The 18705-nt window shown below is 34.9% G+C and overlaps 1 protein-coding gene across 1 annotated transcript in view; it reads left to right on the top strand.

Annotated features, from left to right (window-relative positions):
• CCDC7 (coiled-coil domain containing 7) overlaps window positions 1–18705 on the top strand; it is a 291607-nt gene that overhangs the window by 89394 nt on the left and 183508 nt on the right. Inside the window, exons 14-15 of the mRNA XM_060161178.1 lie at window positions 16228–16293; window positions 18277–18498. Coding sequence (XP_060017161.1) covers window positions 16228–16293; window positions 18277–18498 — 288 coding nt within the window. The remainder of the gene's footprint in view (window positions 1–16227; window positions 16294–18276; window positions 18499–18705) is intronic.

Raw genomic sequence — 18705 nt, 5'->3', positions numbered from 1 at the left:
TAGTTGATATAAAGATCTGTAAAATGAAAATATAGGTACAGTATTCATTGAAAAATATCCTTGTATAAGTAGACCCAGGCAGTTCAAACCCATATTGTTCACAGGTCAAATACATAATACAGTCTAGTAAGTGGATTGGCATCTCATCACTGTGCAATATTCTCTTGGCTAAAAGCAAGTCACAGGTTGTATTCTCACTGAAAGGAGTGGATTATACAGAGCATAACTTTAGGGATGGAGATCGTGGAGGCCATTTTAGTATTCTGCCTACCATACCAGGTGATTTTATATAGAACAGCATTTTGTGTGTATTTTAAAAACATTTATTATAATTCCAATTTTTAATTAATACTGTAAGTCTTGAAACTAGTGTTTTAGTTCATTTGGGCCATGTCTTAGTCCCTTCAGACTGCTTTAACAAAATTTCAGGGATTGGGTAGCTTATAAACAACAGAAATTTATTTCTAACAGTTCTGGGGGCTCGATGTTCAAAATCAGAGTACCAGCATGATGGGGTGAGGGTCCTCTTCTGGCTTTCAGAATTCTTGTATTCTCATATGCAGAAGGAGAGCTTTCTCAGGCCCCTTTTATAAGGGCGTTAATCTCATTCATGAAGGTTCTGCCCTCATGACCTAATCACCTCCCAAAGGCTCTGCCTCCTAATATGATCACAGTGGGCATTAGGATTTCAACATAATGAATTTGGGGGCAGGACACAAACATTTGGACCATAGCAGGCTTCTATAACAAAATACTTTAGACTGGGTAGCTTAAATAACAAACATTTATTTCTCACAGTTCTGGAGGTAGGGAAGTCCAAAGATCAAGTCACCAGCAGATTTGGTGTCCAGTGAGAACCTGATTCTCGGTTCATAGATGGCCATATTCTTGCTGTGTCTTTACATGGCAGAAATGGCAGAGGAGCTCTCTAGAATCTCTTTTATAGGGTGCTAATTCCATTCATGAGAGTACCACCCTCATGACCTATTCATCTCCCAGTGGCTCCACCTCCAAATACCATTACATTAGGGATTAGATTTCAATATATGAATTTTGGGGGGCACAAGCATTCAATTTGTAGCAGATAGTGTCATTTACATTTTTTTTTCTGAATTTAAAATAAAAATTTTCTGTGTGGGTATACTTTTTTCTGGAGAAGTTCTGTGGATATAATGAGAATTTTAAAGGAATTTGGGAATTTATCTCCCTCCTCCAAAACTTCATTATGAACTATCACTGATCTAGACCATTTTACAGAGACCAATAGAAGCTAAAATGTGACTTGCTTAGTTTAGAGAACAAATTGGTACTGAAATCTGAACTGCAAACATGGCTCTCTGAATCCTGCTTAGCATTTGCAATTACAGTCAGTCCTTGAACAACATGGGTTTGTGCTGTGAGGGGCCACTTATACATGGATTTTTTCCAATAAATATGTACTGTAGTACTACACAGTCTGTGGTTGGTTGAATCTGCAGGTGTGGAACCATGTATACAAAGGGCCAGCTGTAAATTTATATGTGGATTTTCTGTTGGGTGGGTTCCTGTAACCCCCATGTTTTTCAAGGGTCAGTTATAGGGAAAATGTATTCGGTTTTGCTTCCTCAGGCAGGCATGGGTATTAGAATCAGTTGGTATTATTATCTATCTGTCCAAGTAAGTATAATGTTTGTAAAATTTTTTAATAAGTCATGTAAAACTATATTTTAGTTTTTTTACATGACATAGTTTTTTTATTAGTTGTTCATTAGGGTATGGATTGGACTTTGCAGTCAGGGAGAACAACTAGAGAGTTTTTGCAATAATTTAACTCTGATAAACTAGTTAATTATAAGTTAAATGTATTAAGATAGAAATGTAAATAACATTTCTTATAATCCAAATTTTACTGTTGCCAAATGGAAAGATTTAATTTTATAAAAATATTAATCCCTTAAAATTAATAAATGTACTGCATTTCTAGTCAGAATTCAAAAAGGACTTTTTTAAAAGGGAGAAATTTGAAGAGAGATTTGAAGATTATGTAAAATTTACCTGTAAAATTATCTAGGAGCCTTTTAAAAAATGGTAGTTCTTTGACCAGTTTCCAAATTCCTTTTGAGATTATTGGTGCATCTATTTTTGTAGTTTATATTTTCATATAAATTTATCCATTTCTAATGGTTTTTTAAGTGTACTGCTTGAATTTTACGTTATATTTTTTTTTCTGTATCTCTATTTCTAACTTCTTTTTCCATTTACAGAAGTATTTGTTGTTTTTTTTTCTTTCCTTTTAATCAGGTTTGTCAGGGGATTATAATTTTTATATAAAAATAGTTTTGGAGTTTCACTTAGCTATTTTACTGTTTTATTTCTTGTTGCTGTTACTGTTTGTTTTCTACTTAATTACTCTAACCTTTATTGTTATTAATTTCTTCTACCACTTTTTGTCTTTGGTTTATTTTTAGTTTCTTTTCAAATCTGTATTAGTTATATAGGTAGTTTATTTATTTTTACATTTGTTTAATTACAGTTAAACAATATTGAGGCGACACATTTTTCACTGAATACAACTTCATTTGTATTTTATAGGTGTTTGAGTTTTTCTTTGTTTCACAAAAATGTTTTTAGTTCATCTTTTCATTGTTGGTTTACCTTTTTATAGAATTAACATCAGAAAATAGTACATAGAAAGTCCATACTTTTTGAAAGTTTTAAAAGGTATGTTTTGTGGTCAAGTGCATATGTTTATTTCAGTTTTCTATTACTCTATAACAAAGTACACTAATACATAGAGGTCTACTACACCAATAGTTAATTATTTCTCATTGATTTTGGGGTTGGCTGGGCTTATCGGGATGATTCTTCTGCTCCATGTTGTACTGGGGTCACTCATGTAGCTTCATTCAGCTTTAGAATGTTTAAGATGGCTTCCTCAAATGTCTGGTGGTAAGTGGAATGGCTAAGGGCTGAATCTTTCTTTCATGTGGTTGATCATCATTTAGTAGTCAAGCCCACGTATCATTACACAGAAGCTGGACTCCAGTAGCTCAAAAGAAACTGCAAGACCCTTTAAGACCTGCACTCAGAAGCCTTAGAACATAATTTCCCCACATTTTACTGGTTAGGGGCCAGCCCAGACTCAAAGGGAGGGAAAATATATTCTACTTTTTGATGGGAGAAAGGGCATATGTAGGTAGGGGTGGTACAAATTATAGATGGTCATTTTTGGAAATAGTCTTCCCTCTGGCTACATGTTAATATTTCTCCCACATGCAAAATGTACTCACCTCTTCCTTCTAAAATCTCATTACATTCTAGTTTTATCTTGAAGTCTAAGATCTTATCATCTGTACCAGGTCTAGATATGGATGAGGCTTCTTGGCACAGCTCCTTTTGATCTGGAGATGTGTTATCTAAAAAGGCAAGTGGTGCAATCACTGAGGAAAACGGTATGAAGGTTCCTCATAAGACTAAAAATAGAACTGCCACATGATCCAGCAATTCCACTCCTGGGTATATATTCAAAGGAAACAGGAATATTAATTTAAAAGATACATGCACCCCAGTGTGTTCATAGTAGCATTATTTACAATAGCCAAAATATGGAAACAACCTAAGTGTCCATCAACATATGAATAGATATTATTGATATGTATATATCAATAATATATATATGTGGTGTATATATATATATGTGTGTATATATATATTTATATATAATGGAATACTATTCAACCATAAAAAAAGAATGAAAATTTGCCACTTGCAACAACATAGATGGACCTGAAGAGTATTATGCTTAGTGAAATAAGTCAGGGAAGACAAATACTGTATGTTACCATATATATTGGAAATCTAAAAAAATAAACAAATAAATATAACAAAACAGAAACAGACTCACAGATATAGAGAAAAAACTAGTGTTTACCAGTGGGGAGAGGGAAACAGTGGGGAGCAACATAGAGGTAGTGGATTGAGAGTTACAAACTACTATGTATGAAATACATAAGCTACAAGGATATATTGTACAGCACAGGAAACGTAGCAGAAAAAAATAAACAAACAGGCAATTTATTGTATTTTTACCACCCTCCAACACATGCCTAACACGTTACTGAGAAAAGAATAAGATGACTGCAAGAGACACTATTATTCAAAAGAGGGGAAAACAGAAAGCACATGATTCAGGGCAATTCTGAAATCCAGCCAGACACTTGTCACTAGTTCTCTTGACTCTCAGGGTGGGGAATGTACCTAGATTAGGGTCTAGTTTTGCTTCCTGGGAATGATTTCCTAATTCATTTTTATAAGTAGCCCTTGATTTTATGGTATGGTACATTGAATCCACTGTCTGACTCATCATTCTTTTTCTGTAAGAAATGACCCATGTTTGCAGTGGAATAATTCTCTTAGCCTGCTTTCTGCTCATAAAAAATTAGGGATCTGGAGATTTCATTTTGAAATGTCCCTGTCCCTTTTAGTCTAGTATGATGGTGTTTCTCTTAAAAACTGTTTTCCCTGTATGTTATTGTGGTGCATTCTTTTTTTTAAATTTATTTTATTGAAGTACAGTTGATTTACAGTGTTGTGTTAATTTCTGCTGTACAGAAAAGTGATTCAGTTATACATATATACATACATACACACTCATATATGTATATATATTATTTTTCATATTCTTTTCCATTATGGTTTATTACAGGGTATTGAATATAGTTCCCTGTGCTGTACAGTAGGACCTTGTTATTTATTCATTCTGTATATAATAGTTTGCATCTGCTAATCCCAGACTCCCATGGCATCCCTCCCCCACCCCTTGGCAACCACAAGTCTTTTCTGTATGTTTATAGTCTGTTTCTGTTTCGTAGATAAGTTCATTGGTATCATATGTGTATTCTTTTACCCAAAAGTCAACATACATGATTCTTTCTAAGATAGATCTTATTTTACTTAAGCTGTTTTAGGCTTCTGCAGGACAGTACTCTCAAGATTATAAGTTCTTTTGTCTAATTAGGAGGATTTTTGAAGAATATTTAAATCTTTCTGAGATTTTAACAAAGGGTTTTATAGCACACCCTTGATTTGACTTTTACTCTGAAGCTACATTTCATTGTCAATACCATGGTTTTGATCTTTGTCCTAAAGTAATTTCTTTCTTTGAGAATTTTTTTTGAGAACGAGAGATAGTGTCCTGGACCCTCTATATATTTTCTAATTTTTGCTTTAGAATTGATCAGTTCTTTCTTTAACTCTTCTTTCTTTTTGCAGTACCTTATTATATATCCAACCCTAATATAAGCGAAACAGTTCTTTTATCATTCTGGCTGGAAATTTCCTCAGCCACATCCACAAGTTTAGTAGGTATGTTTTTAAGCTTGCAAGTTACTCCAGCCCTGAGTTTTGTTAGTTGTTCTGTCACTGCGTAAAAGAGTTCCTTCCCCTCTTTCCAGCCCCCAGTATCAGTTTTCCAACCTCACTGCCTTTTATAGCCTCCACTAACAGATTGTTTGCCATTCCTCCATGCTTCACCTATAGCCTTCTTCCTACTTTTCTGGTATCCAACAATAGTGTCTTTACCACCCTTCAACTTCTGCTTACCTGCTGGACCCAAAGCCAGTGCTAAATGTTTTTAGTTTTTGTTGTTGCATCACCTTGCTTGCAGGTGTTTCTATTACTTCATATCAAACTACCCCCAAATTTAGTGAATTAAAACAGTAATGGTTTATTATTTCTCACAATTCATGGGTTTGCTGCACTCAGCTGGGCAGTGTCTCTGTTTGATGTCATGTTGCTTAAGGTCTGTCAAGTGGCTGCATTCATGTGGGAGCTCAGCTAGAGCTAGAAATGTCCAAGATAGTTTTTCTCACATGTCTGTTGCCCTGTCATTCACCTGTCTAGCCCAAGCTTCTTTATATGGTGACTGGGAACCAAGCAGGCAAAAGCAAAAACAGTTAAGCTTGTTACAGGCTGGGATTATAAACCCTTGAAGTTTTTTCAGCTTATTCTGTAAGGAAGTCCTAGTCATTAGGCTAGTCCATATTCAGGGGGAGGAGTGGCATAGAGTAGGAGAAATTGTCTGCAGCCATTTATGGAAGTAATCCAACACAATATTCAATTTTTGTAAATGTTCTAATGACATAGTGCACATTTTCTATTGCTAGATATACCAGTCAGCTTTTCCTTAATAACAAATTACTCCAAAACTTAGTGATTTAAAATAGCAGATAGTCATTATTTCTCTTAGTGGCTGTATAGGTGTTCTCTCTGGGCAGGCATGGTATGTATGGAATCCCAGCTGGGACATCTAGGACAGATAGGACCTCTTTTAGTCTTATCTTCCAGGAGGCCAGCCCTGGGTAGTCTACAGAAGGATTCTCAGTAGAAAGAGAACAAAACAAAGCTGGAAGACTTTCTTGAGGCCTAAACTCAGACCTCAGATAGTGCTATTTGCATTGCATCCTATTGGCCAAAGCAAGTCACAGGCTAGCCTGTTTTCAAGGGTGAAGAAATAGATTTCACCTTTGGGAGCTACTGCAGAGAATTTATGGCTATTTGTAGTCTACCACAGTGGGGTATATATTTTTTCCCTTTCTTTCTGTCCTCTTATTTTCTCTCTTTACAAAATTCAGTTACATCTAGGTTATTTTAATTCTCTGTACCTTTATTAGTTAGAGAATAGGCTGGACTGCTATATAAAGAGATCCTATATAATTCAATGGCTTAAACAAGATAGAATATTATTTTCCTCTCATTGAAAGTTTGGGTAAGTGGTTTCAGGTGGGTATAATAGTTTGATGTTTCTGGGACCCCGTCTCTCCACTTCTTGCTCTTATTTCTCATTGACGTCTAGAAATTTTTATTACATCTTAAATTTAAAAATTTATCTCAAGGAAGTTTTATTTACCTATTTATTTTATTATTATCTTTCTTCTTCTTTTTATCCCTCTGGAACTGATATTTGAATATTATAATTCCTAGGTCTGTTCTTTTATTTTTCCCCTTTCATTTCTCCTGAAGCAATTTGTATATGTATGTTTGTGGGTTTTTTTTTTTTAATTATAGTTGATGTACAGTATTATGACAGTTTCAGGTGAGCTACATGGTGATTCCACATTTACATACATTATGAAATGATCACCATGATAAGTCTATTAACCACCTGTCCCCATACAAAGTTATTACAATGTTATTTACCATATTCCTTCAGTGTATGTAACATTCCCCATGGCTAATTTATTTTTTAACTTGAAGTTTGTATCTCTTGATACCCTTCACCTATTTCACTCCCCCCAACCTGGTAATCACCAATTTGTTCTTTGTATCCAAGTCTGTTTTCATTTCATTTTGTCTGTTTGTTTTGTTTTTTAGATGATAGTATAAGTGAGATCATACGGTATTTGTCTTTCTCTGTCTGACTTATTTCACTTAGCATAATACACTCTAGGTCCATCCATGTTGTTGCAAATGGCAAGATTCCATTTTTTATGGCTGAGTAATAGTCCATTGTGTATGTGTATATATGTGTGTGTGTTCATCTTGCATTTTCTTTATCCATTCATTTGTTGATGGACACTTAGTTTGCTTCCATATCTTGGCTATTGTAAATAATGCTGTAATGAGCATAGGGGTGCATATATTATTTGAATTAGTGGATTTTTTTGGCAGGGTAAATACCTAGAAGTGAAAATACTGGATCATATGGCAGTTCTATTTTTAATTTTTTTGAGGAATCTTCCTACTGTTTTCCACAGTGGCTGTACCAATTTACATTCCCACCAACAGTGTATTAGGATTCCCTTTTCTTCACATCCTTGCCAACCCTTGTTATATATATATTTATTTATTTATTTTAGCTGCACTGTGCGGCATGTGGGATATTAGTTCCCCAACCAGCCATTGAACCTGTGCCCCTTGCAGTGGAAGTGTGGAGTCTTAACCACTGCACTGCCAGGGATGTCCCCAACCCTTGTTATTTCTTGTCTTTTTGATTATCATTCTGACAGGTATAAGGGAGTATCTCACTGTGGTTTTTGTGTGTATTTTCCAGATGATTAGTGATGTTGAGCATCTTTTCATGAACTGATTGGCTATCTGTATATCTTCTTTGGAAGAATGTCTTTTTAGGTACTCTGCCCATTTTTTTTATAGGTTGTTTGTCTTTTTGATATTGACTTGTATGAGTTCTTTGTGTATTTTGGATATTTACCCCTTATCCGATATATCATTTGCAAATATCTTCTCCCATTCAGTAGGTAGCCTTATTGTTTTGTTGATACCTTCACTGCGCAAAAGCTTTTTAGTTTGATGTAATTCCGTTTGTTTATTTTTGCTTTTGTTTCCCTTCCCTGAGGAGACATATACAAAAAATATGGCTAAGAGCAGTTTCAAAGAGGTTACTGTCTATGTTTTCTTCTAGAAGTTTTATGGTTTCAGGTCTTACATTTATGCCTTTAATCCATTTCAGGTGGATTTTTTGGTATATGGTGTGGAAAATAGTCCAGTTTGACTCTATTCCATGCAGCTGTCCAGTATTCCAAACACCAGTTATTGAAGAGGCAGTCTTTTCCTCATTGTATATTCTTGCTTCCTTTGTCATAGATTAATTGCCCATATAAGTGTGGGTTTAGTTTGGGGCTCTCTGTTCGGTTCCATTGATCTATGTGTCTGTTTTTGCTCCAGTACCATCTTGTTTTAATTAGTATAGCTTTGTAGTACAGTTTGAAATCAGGGGATGTGATACCTCCAGCTTATTCTTCTTTTCTCAAGATTGTTTTGGCTATTCAGGATCTTTTATGTTACCATAAAAATCTTAGAATTATTTGTTCTTATTTGTGAAAAATGCCATTGATATTTTGATAGAGATTACATTGAATCCATTGAATTCCTGGGGTGGTATGGTCATTTTAACAATATTAATTCTTCCAATCCACGAACACAGAATATTTTTCCATTTGTGGAAATTCTTCCATCATTCTTATAAATTTCAGGGTATGAGTCTTTTATATTTTTGGTTAGATTTATTCCTAGGTATTATATTCTTTTTGAAGCAATTGTAATTAACATTGTTTTCTTAAGTTCTCTTTCTGATAGCTTGTTATTCTATATACTGATTTTGTATCCTGCAACCTTAATAGTTTTTTTGGTGAAGTCTTTGGGGGTTTTTATAATAGTATTACATCATTTGCAAATAATGACAATTTTACTTCTTCCTTTACAATTTGGATTACTTTATTTTTCTTGCATAATTGCTCTAGCTAGGACTTCCAACACTATGTTGGATAATGTGGTGAGTATGGGCATCCTTGTCTTGTTCCTATCTTAGAGGAAAGGCTTTCAGCTTTTCACCATTGAGTATTATGTTATCTATATGTTTGTCGTATATAGCTTTTATTACATTGAGGTACATTCTCTCTATACCCACTTTGTTGAAATTTTTTATCAAAAATAAATGTTGAATTTTGTCAAGTGCTTTTCTGCATCTATTTAGACGATTATGTAATATTTATTCCTTGTTTTTTTTTTTAATGTGGTATATTACATTGATTGATTTTTGGATGTTAAACCATCCTAGCATCTCTGTTTGGAATCCCACTGAATCATGATGTATGATCCTTTTAATGTATTGTTGAATTTCATTTGCTAATATTTTGTAGAGAAATTTTGCATCTATGTTCATCAGTGATATTGACCTATAATTTTCTTTTTTGGAGTGTTTTTGCCTGGTTTTGGTATTGGGGTAATGCTGGCTTTGTAAAGTGCATTTGGAAATGTTCCCTCCTTCTCAATTTGTTGGAGTAATTTGAGAAGGATATGTATTAACTCTTAAAACATTTGGTAGAATTCACCTGTGAAGCCATCACATTTGGAATTTTGTTGGGAGTTTTAGAATTTTTATTTCAATTTCATTATTATAAATTGGTTTATTCATATTTTCTATTTCTTTCTGATTCAGTCTTGGAAGATTGTATGTGTCTAGAAATTTTTTCTTAGTTGTCTAATTTGTTGGCATATAATTGTTCATACTGTTCTCTTATGGTTATTTGTATTTCTGTGGTGTCAATTATAATTTCTCCTCTTTAATTTCTCATTTTATTTATTTACACACTTTTTTTTCTTGATGATTCTGACAAAAGTTTTGTCTGTTTTGTTTTCTTTACAAAGAACCACCTCTTAGTTTCATTGGTCTTTTATGGGTTTTTTTAGCTTCTATTTCATTTATTTCTGTACTGATAATTATTATTTCCTTCCTTCTACTAACTTTTGCTTTGTTTGTTCTTTTCCTGGTTCCTTTAAATATAAAGTTATATTGTTTATTTGTGATTTTTCTTGTTTCTTAAAGTAGGCCTGTATTGCTGTGAATTTCCCTTTTAGAACTGCTTCTGCTGTGTCCCATAGATTTTGGAAAGTTGTTTTTCATTTTTCTTATTTCCCCTTTGATTTCTCCATTGGCACATTGGTTGTTGAAGTAGCATGTTGTTTAGTCTCCATGTGTTTGTGTTTTTATCCAGTTTTCTTCTTGTAATTAACTTCTGGTTACATACCACTGTGGTCAGAAAAAATGCTTGGTATGCTTTCAGTCTGCTTACTTTTATCCAGACTTGTTTTGTGGCCTAATATGTGATCTATCCTGGAGAATGTTCCATGTGCACTTGGAAAGAATGTATGTTGTTTCTTTTGAATGGAATGTTCTGTATATATCTAGTAAGTTCATCTGATTGAATGTGTCATTTAAGGCCTGTGTTTCCTTATTGATTTTTGTCTGAATTTTCTATCCATTGATGTAAGTGGGGGTATTAAAGTCCCCTACTATTATTGTATTGCTGTTTATATCTCTCTTTATTTCTGTTAATATTTGCTTTATATATGTAGGTGCTCCTATGTTGCATGCATAAAGTTTACAAGTGTCATATTCTCTTGTTGGATTGATCTATTTTGTTACAGTCTTTTTAAAAGTCTGCTTTGTCTGATGTAAGTATTGCTACCCAGCTATCTCTTTGTTTTCATTTGTATCATGTATCTTTTTCCATTCTTTCACTTCCATTTGGTAGGTTTGAGTGAGTCTCCTATAGACACATATATAATGTTTTTTTTTAAATCCATTCAGCCTCCTTATACCTTTTGAATGGAGAGTTTAGTCCTTTTACATTTAAAGTAAATTTGACATGTATGTACTTATTGCCATTTCGTTAATTGTTTTCTGGCTGTTTTTGTAGTTCTCTGTTCTTCCTCTCTTTCTCTGTTCTCATGTGATTTGATTGTTTTCTTTAGTTTTAGTTTTTTTTCTCATTTTCTTTTGTTTATCCACTCTAAGTTTTTTCTTTAAGGTTACTGTGAGGTTTTCATATAACATCCTATGTATATAACAGTCTCTTGTAAGTTGATAGTAAATTATGAGTTACATTCCAAAGCTTTATATTTTTTACTACCCCCCAAGGTTTTTATATTTTTTTCATGACACATTTTACATATTTTAATTCTATGTACCCCTTGACTATTGTATTTTAATTACTTTTACTACTTTTGTCTTTTATCCTTTGTACTTGCTTTATAAGTGAACCAACCATCCACTACCTTTATTATTTATTTACCTTTTCTGGTGAGATTTTTACTTTCATATTTTTTCTTACTATTAATTAGTTCCTTTTCTTTTTAGTTTAGAGAAGTTCCTTTAACATTTCTTCTAAGGCTGGTTTAATGGTGATAAACTTCTTTAGCATTTGATTGTGTGTAAAACTCTTAATCTCTCCTTCATTTCCTAATGATAACCTAGCCAGGTAGAGAATTCTTGGCTGGTTTCTTTTTCTCTTTCAGTACTTTGAATATGTCATTCCACTCCCTTTTGGCCTACAAAGTTTCTGCTGAAAAATCTTTTCATAGCCTTATGGGGTTTTCCTTGTACCTAATAAGTTGCTTTTCTCTTGCTGCTTTTAAGATTTCCTCTTTATCTTTAACTTGTACCATTTTAATTACAAAGTATAGCGGTGTGTTTCTCTTTGTGTTCATGTTATTTGGAATTCTCTTTGTTTTCTGGACCTGGATGTCTGTTTTCTTCCCCAGATTAGAGAATTTTTCAGCCATTATTTCTTCAAGTAATTTTTCTGGCCTTTTCTCCTTTTGGGGACCCCCATAAATGCAAATGTTGTTTTGTTTAATGTTGTCCTAGAGGTCCTTTAAGGTATCCTCACGTTTTAAAATTCTTTTTTCATTTTGCTGCTCTTTCTGGGTGTTTTCCATTGCTTTGTCTTCCTACTTGCTTATTTTTGCTTCTTTTTCATCCATTCTGATGTTGAACCCATCTAGCTTGTTTTTCAGTTCATTATAACTTCCTGTTTGGTATTTTCTTATATTTTTTGTCTCTTTGTTGAAGGTCTCACTATGCTCATTCATTCCTTTCCTGAAATTGGTGAGCTTTTTTATGATCATTACTTTAAAATCTTTTAGGTTGAAACTCTTTTAGGTTGGTCATCTCTGTTTTATTAAGGCCTTTTTCTGGGGATTCGCCTTGGTCTATAGTGTTGAACATATATTCCTCTGTCTCTTCATTTTGCCTGTCTCTCTGTGTTTGTCTATAGGTATTAGGGGAAGTAACTACCTCCTGCAGTCTTGAAGGAGTGGCCTTGTGTAGGAGCTGTTCTGTGTGGCCTAAAAGTGCAATCTTCCCTGACCACAGGAGTCAGGCACTTCATGGGCATCCCTCACAGTGGGCTGCATCCACCAGCTGTGATGCAACCAAGGCTTGAGTTTGAGTCACTTGCCTGTCCTGGTTGTAGCTAGGTCTCTGTGTGGGCTAGGTAGAGCTTGGGGCCCTTGCCTGGCCAAGTTGTGGCCTGTTTACTGCATGGGCAGAGCAGGGTTCAGAACGTTTACCCATCCTGGTTTTGTGGGGGGTGCTGTTTGATTAATTCTTGAAGTGTTTCTGTTATCGATGGTGTGCCATGCCCTGTCAGTGTTCCAAGGGGAGGAATCTGATTTAACACCTAGTTTCAGGTTGATTGGATGCTAGGCCCTCAGGTAGTAGCTTTTAAAGTGTGCAGATATATACTATGCTGTGGGGCCACAATTGTAATCCCTGCTGGTCTCCAGACCAGGAGATCTGGAGGTGTCCCCTGGGCAACATTTGCAAAAAGCTAAGCTCCTGATGAGTATATAAGCTCCTTTCTCGGGAGTCTTGTCAAGGGGTGAGGCCAAGGGGGTACACAAACCTGATGTGTCCCTGGTTACGTTTCCTGGGAGTGTGTCCTTAGCCTCCGAAAGTGTGGTAAACCTGAAGCCTGTCCCTCAGGGTGAAGCTCCAGGCTGAGGGTGGTGGCCTGCCAATAACTGTCTCCAAGTTACAGTCCCATGGAACTCAGGAACACCAGCCCCATGGGCCACTGGGGCCAAGTGATCAGGGGGTTTCCCTTGTGTGGATTGTGTACTCCCACTGGCTTTAGCTGGGTAGCTGGAGAGTGTAGGGGGTGGGTCTTGCTCTCTTGCTTCAGGAAGGCAATGGGAAAATGACCTGACTGCCTGCCCACAGGCTTTAGCAATGCAGCATTGAGAGTGCCTTGTCTGTGTGCATGCATTGGGTTTAGACCCTGACTTCTCAGTCTTGCCACCCTCAGCTTAGGGGGCAGGGGAGTGTTGAGTCAGCTTTAGGCTGGGAGAGGGAAAATACCATGACTGCTTGCACTCATCAGCCCCAGCCAGAGGAAGGGGGAGTATAGTAGTTGCCTGTACTTGCAGACTTTAGCTAGGTTGCAGGAAAATGCTGTGACCATTCGTTCCTGTCCATCCTAGGCAGGGAGTGGGGGAACATTGCAGCCTCTGGAGCTCTCTGGCTTCAGTAGTGCAGTGGGGTATTGCCATGATTGGCTCACCCCTGCATCCAAGCTGTAAGCCTGTGCTAGCAGATGAGGTGGGGAGTGCAATAATGGTGTCTGACAGTGCTTCTGTTTCTGGGGAGTGTTTCTGCTGTCCACCACCCCTCCAGCTGATGCTTTTAGATTTGAAAATGACTCCCCTTCACATATAATCATGACACTTTTCAGACCGCTGTTATTTCCCTGGGTCTCCAGGTGAGTGAGACCACATGTCAGCCCTTTGCGGGGAGGGGGTTCTCAGTTTTCTATAGCACTGTGGGACCATTGGATGTCAGCCCCATTGGTTTTCAAAGCAAGGCATTTCAGGGGTTCCTCTCTCTGGTGTAGATCCCAGGAGCCAGGGTGCTTGATATGGGAAGCATCCCTTGCTCCTCTGGGAAAAGTGCCTGTCTGGTGAGATCCCTCTCTAAAGTGTGCTGTCATGCTGGGGGTAGGGTTTCTGGTGAGAGTGTTTCTTTGCCTCTCCTACCTGTCTTGATATAGTCCCTTTTTATTCTTCGTTGTGGAGCACTTGTTTGGCTAGTTCTAAAGTTCTTTTCAGAGGGAACTGATCTGTATGTAGGTATATATTTGCTGATTCCATGGTAGGAGGTAAGTCCAGGCTCTTGCTGTGCCCCATCTTTAACCACCTTCCCTGTAAATTTTCTTTTCTTTTAAGAGTAAGTCTCATTTTCCTGTTTCTTCAGATTCAAATAATTCTTAATTGTATCTTGGATATTGTGAATGTCATGTTGTTGAAGCTCTGGATTCTGCTATATTCTTCTTATGATTGGTACTATTTTTATTTATTTTGCTTTAATTTATTATTAACATGATTGGGTGCAAAATGAAAATTCTGTATTTAGGCAGCAGCTTAAATCACATTTAATTTCTTATAGCTTTTGCTAGGCTGTTTAGAATCTTCCTTATGCATATATGCTTAAGGGGTCAGGGGTAGATTTGCGTAGTTTGTACAAATGGTTTGGGGCGCCCTGTCTCCAGCTCCCTTCTTTGTGTGATTTCCCCTAACCTTTCCAGTGGCTGTGGTTGCCCTGAACTCTGTACCCTGGTTTGTAAGGTCTAAAAACTCAGGTTTGTTTGTTTGTTTGTTTTAATTAGCTATTAGGGTTCTGCCTGGCTCAGTGTGTTTGCCCTCAGATTAGAAGCTGGAAAACAAGGATCTTATGTAGGACTTTTCCCTTCTTCCAAGTGTCAGCTTCTCTCAAGAATCTACCTACTCTTGTTTGCTCTCTAGTGTTGATATTTGTATTTTGTTTAGAGTTTGTGGTTGTTATGTGTGGCAGGGTTTGTCCAGTAGGAACTTGCTCTGCTATACCAGAATCAAAACCGGGGACTTTTTTTTTTTTAACTTTTTATTTTATATTGGAGTATAGTTGATTAACAACATTGTGTTAATTTCAGGTATACAACAAAGTGATTCAGCTACATATACATGTATCTATTCTTCAAATTCTTTTCCCAATTAGTATCTATTCTTCAAATTCTTTTCCCAATTAGCAGAGTTCCCTGTGCTAGTTCCTTATTGGTTATCCATTTTAAATATAGCAGTGTGTACATGTCAATTCCAAACTCCCTAACTATCCCTTCCACCCACCCTTCCCTCATAGTAACCATAAGTTCGTTCTCTAAGTCTGTGAGCCTGTTTCTGTTTTGTAAATAAGCTCATTTGTATCACTTTTTTTTTTTGCAAATGATGTGACAAGTGATTAATCGCCATAATTTACAAACAGCTCATGCGGCTTAATATCATCAAAACAAACAACCCAATCAAAAAATGCGCAGAAAACCTAAATAGACATTTCTCCAAAGAAGGCATACAGATGGCCAAGAGACACATGAAAAGATGTTCAACATCGCTAATTATTAGAGAAATGCATCAAAACTACAATGAGATATCATCTCACACCAGTCCGAATGGCTATCATCAAAAAAAAAGGAAAGAAAGAAACTGGGGATTTTAGATACGGTTCCTCAAACTGTCTTCCATCTGATGGAGAATTCTTGAGACTTTCCATGCATAGTAGAATCTACTCGTTCTCACAAAATCAGAACTATATTTCTTTTGTGTTAAGAGTAGAGTTGCTTCTTTTCTTAAAATTTGAAATATTTGTATTTAAATATTTCAGGCCTTGAGAAAAGGAGTAATGAAATGTTTACTGTAGTTATAATTTCGTAGATTCAAGGTCACTTTTCCTATGGAAAATCAATAGGAAGCTATAGCTACAGAAGTTATCCACCATTCTGCCTGAGAAGTGTGCAGTAAATGTTTATGCTCAAATCATCATCTTGGCTATCTATGCACTTTAGAAAGGTAATAATTATGATAATAAATTAATAAAAACAAAAATACCAATGAATACTTTCCCCCCATATTACATCCTAGGAAGTAGCACATGCTCTGAAAATTGAGAACAGAGTTCTTCGGGAACAACTGAAACAAGCTTTACAGGTAAAAAGATATCATGTTCCTTTGAAATTGTTAACAAGGGAAGAAAATATCTATAAACAACTTTTTAAATGAATAATTTTAACTTTGTAAACTAATAGGTCTATAGTATTATTTTGCCAGGTTTAAAGTATTCTCATTTTATGCAATGGAAATACATTAATAAAATTTAGTATGTATTCTTTCCAAAACAGTAAGCTAGAAAGAAAATTGATATATAAGCTTAAAGCAATTTATTTCTAGATACAAATGGGTTTTTTTGAAATTAGCATAATTATTATAGGATATATTGAGATAAGAAACTGGTGATTTCACAGAAGAACAATTAAGGAGGATTTGCTCATCCAAAAATCAATATAAAATATAAAAACACAATAACTAAAGCAGTGTGGTTCTGGATTTGGTACTGAATGAAAAGTCCAGAAACAGATTCAAATGAATATAGTAATTTTATAGTTTATAGTTTTAGTTATTAAAATTTTTTCATAGAAGGATAAAATAGTCACAAAAGTAAACTACTGTGAAAACATTGTTGGGTTTCTAGTTAATGTAATACACTAAAATAAGTTGCAGATTGGTTTAAGATCCAAAAGTAATAAATGAACTATTAATATATTGGAAGAAACACTGAGTAACAGTTACATGTCTTGGCTAGAACAAGGCTTCCTAAGCATTATACCATAAAGGAATATGTTAATATATTTGGCTATATATAAAATAAAACTTTTTATGGTTAAAAAATTCATGAGATATAAAGGTAAATGGAAAATCTTTACAAAATGTTTTATATCAAGATCTTTTACAAATCTACAGGAAATATGGATATTCTTCCTCCTAAATAGACAAAGGACACAAATAGGCAAGTCATAATTGAGAAACACACATGGTCAATAAATGCATACAAATATATTCATCCTTACTAGTTATCAAATAAATGCATTTTAAAATAGCAGAGGGATACATATTTTTTACCTACCATTTTGTTAAAAATTTAAGGAACAGAAATAACCAATATTTGTGGATTTATGCTGCAATGAGCAGTCTTTCACATACTTCTATTGTCAGTATGGATTGATACTTTTCTGGAAGAAAATACATAACAAAAGTCTTGGAAAGACATAGTCTTTACAGTGAACCATTCCACTTCTAAAAATTTATTGTAAAAAAAGAAAAAATGTACAAAGATTTTGTACAAGTATGTAGAATAGAAAAATTTTAATAGCAATTTTTTAAAAATTACCAATATGTCCACTGATAAGAAATTTGCTAAATTAATTAAGGTATATTATTAAAATATATTTCTGTTAGCTATTCTGATTTGGATGTATATTTATCATCATGAAAACATACCTTATGACGTTATTTAATGAAAAGAGCATATTATGCCTCTATGTATAGTATGATCCAATCTAGATAAAAGTTTAAAAATACATATACACATATGCACTAGCTATAATTAGAAATACTTAAAAAGAGTATATATCAACATGTTAACAGTGAGCTTTCTGTTTGTGGTGAGACTGTGAACTTTTTTCTTTCTTTCATACAAATAACTTCTGTTAATATTAAAAGTGACATTAAAAAATTTATTTTAGAAGAAATAAATTACTTTTCACATTTTCTTTTATTATTTGACATTACAAATCTTAATTATCTTGGGTACATTCTATGTATAATGTATGCATTTTATTAACTTTTATTGTACCTGTATTATAATTAGAGCCTTAAAAAACAGTGGCCAGTAGAACCTCTTGCATATGAAAATAGCCCTTTAAGTAGAAGAGATTTCTTCATAGTTTTTAATTTTAATTTGGATCTGTTAAACTATGGACTATACCAGTGGTTTAACTTAGTTTCCTCTAACTCTGTAAAAATAAAATTAAGAACCAGTGTGGCCATGAATATATGAAGATTCCTGAAAGTTGTCATGTTGGCAGGAAAATGTCATAGAAATAATGCTTGACAAAGTTACTTTTTTAAAAACAGGAAGCTGAAAGAGCTAAGGAGCAACTTGCCTATTTCCAAAATCAAGAAATGGAGTTACTTAAAAGTGAGGGAAAGACCAAGACAACAGCAGAAATGGGTATTGATAAAATAAAAGTTAAAGGTGAAGATTCAAAATATATACCATTGGAGAAAGACACAAGAAAAACACTAGTGGCAGATTCAGGTGGACAAAAAGAAAATGATAAAATTAAACATCCACAGGTAAGGAAATAACCAAAACAGTAATAAGTGTTGTGAGAAGTTTAACCTTTTATATTATTATTTACTTCACTTGTATATTATTATTATTATTATTTTGTGGTACGCAGGCCTCTCACTGTTGTGGCCTCTCCCGTTGCAGAGCAACAGGCTCTGGATGCGCAGGCCCAGCAGCCATGGCTCACGGGCCCAGCCGCTCCGCGGCATGTG

Source organism: Lagenorhynchus albirostris, chromosome 1 (assembly GCF_949774975.1).
Source record: "Lagenorhynchus albirostris chromosome 1, mLagAlb1.1, whole genome shotgun sequence".
Lineage (NCBI taxonomy): Eukaryota > Metazoa > Chordata > Mammalia > Artiodactyla > Delphinidae > Lagenorhynchus > Lagenorhynchus albirostris.
The sequence above is the reverse complement of the archived record's forward strand: the minus strand, read 5'-3'. Positions and strand labels throughout refer to the sequence as shown.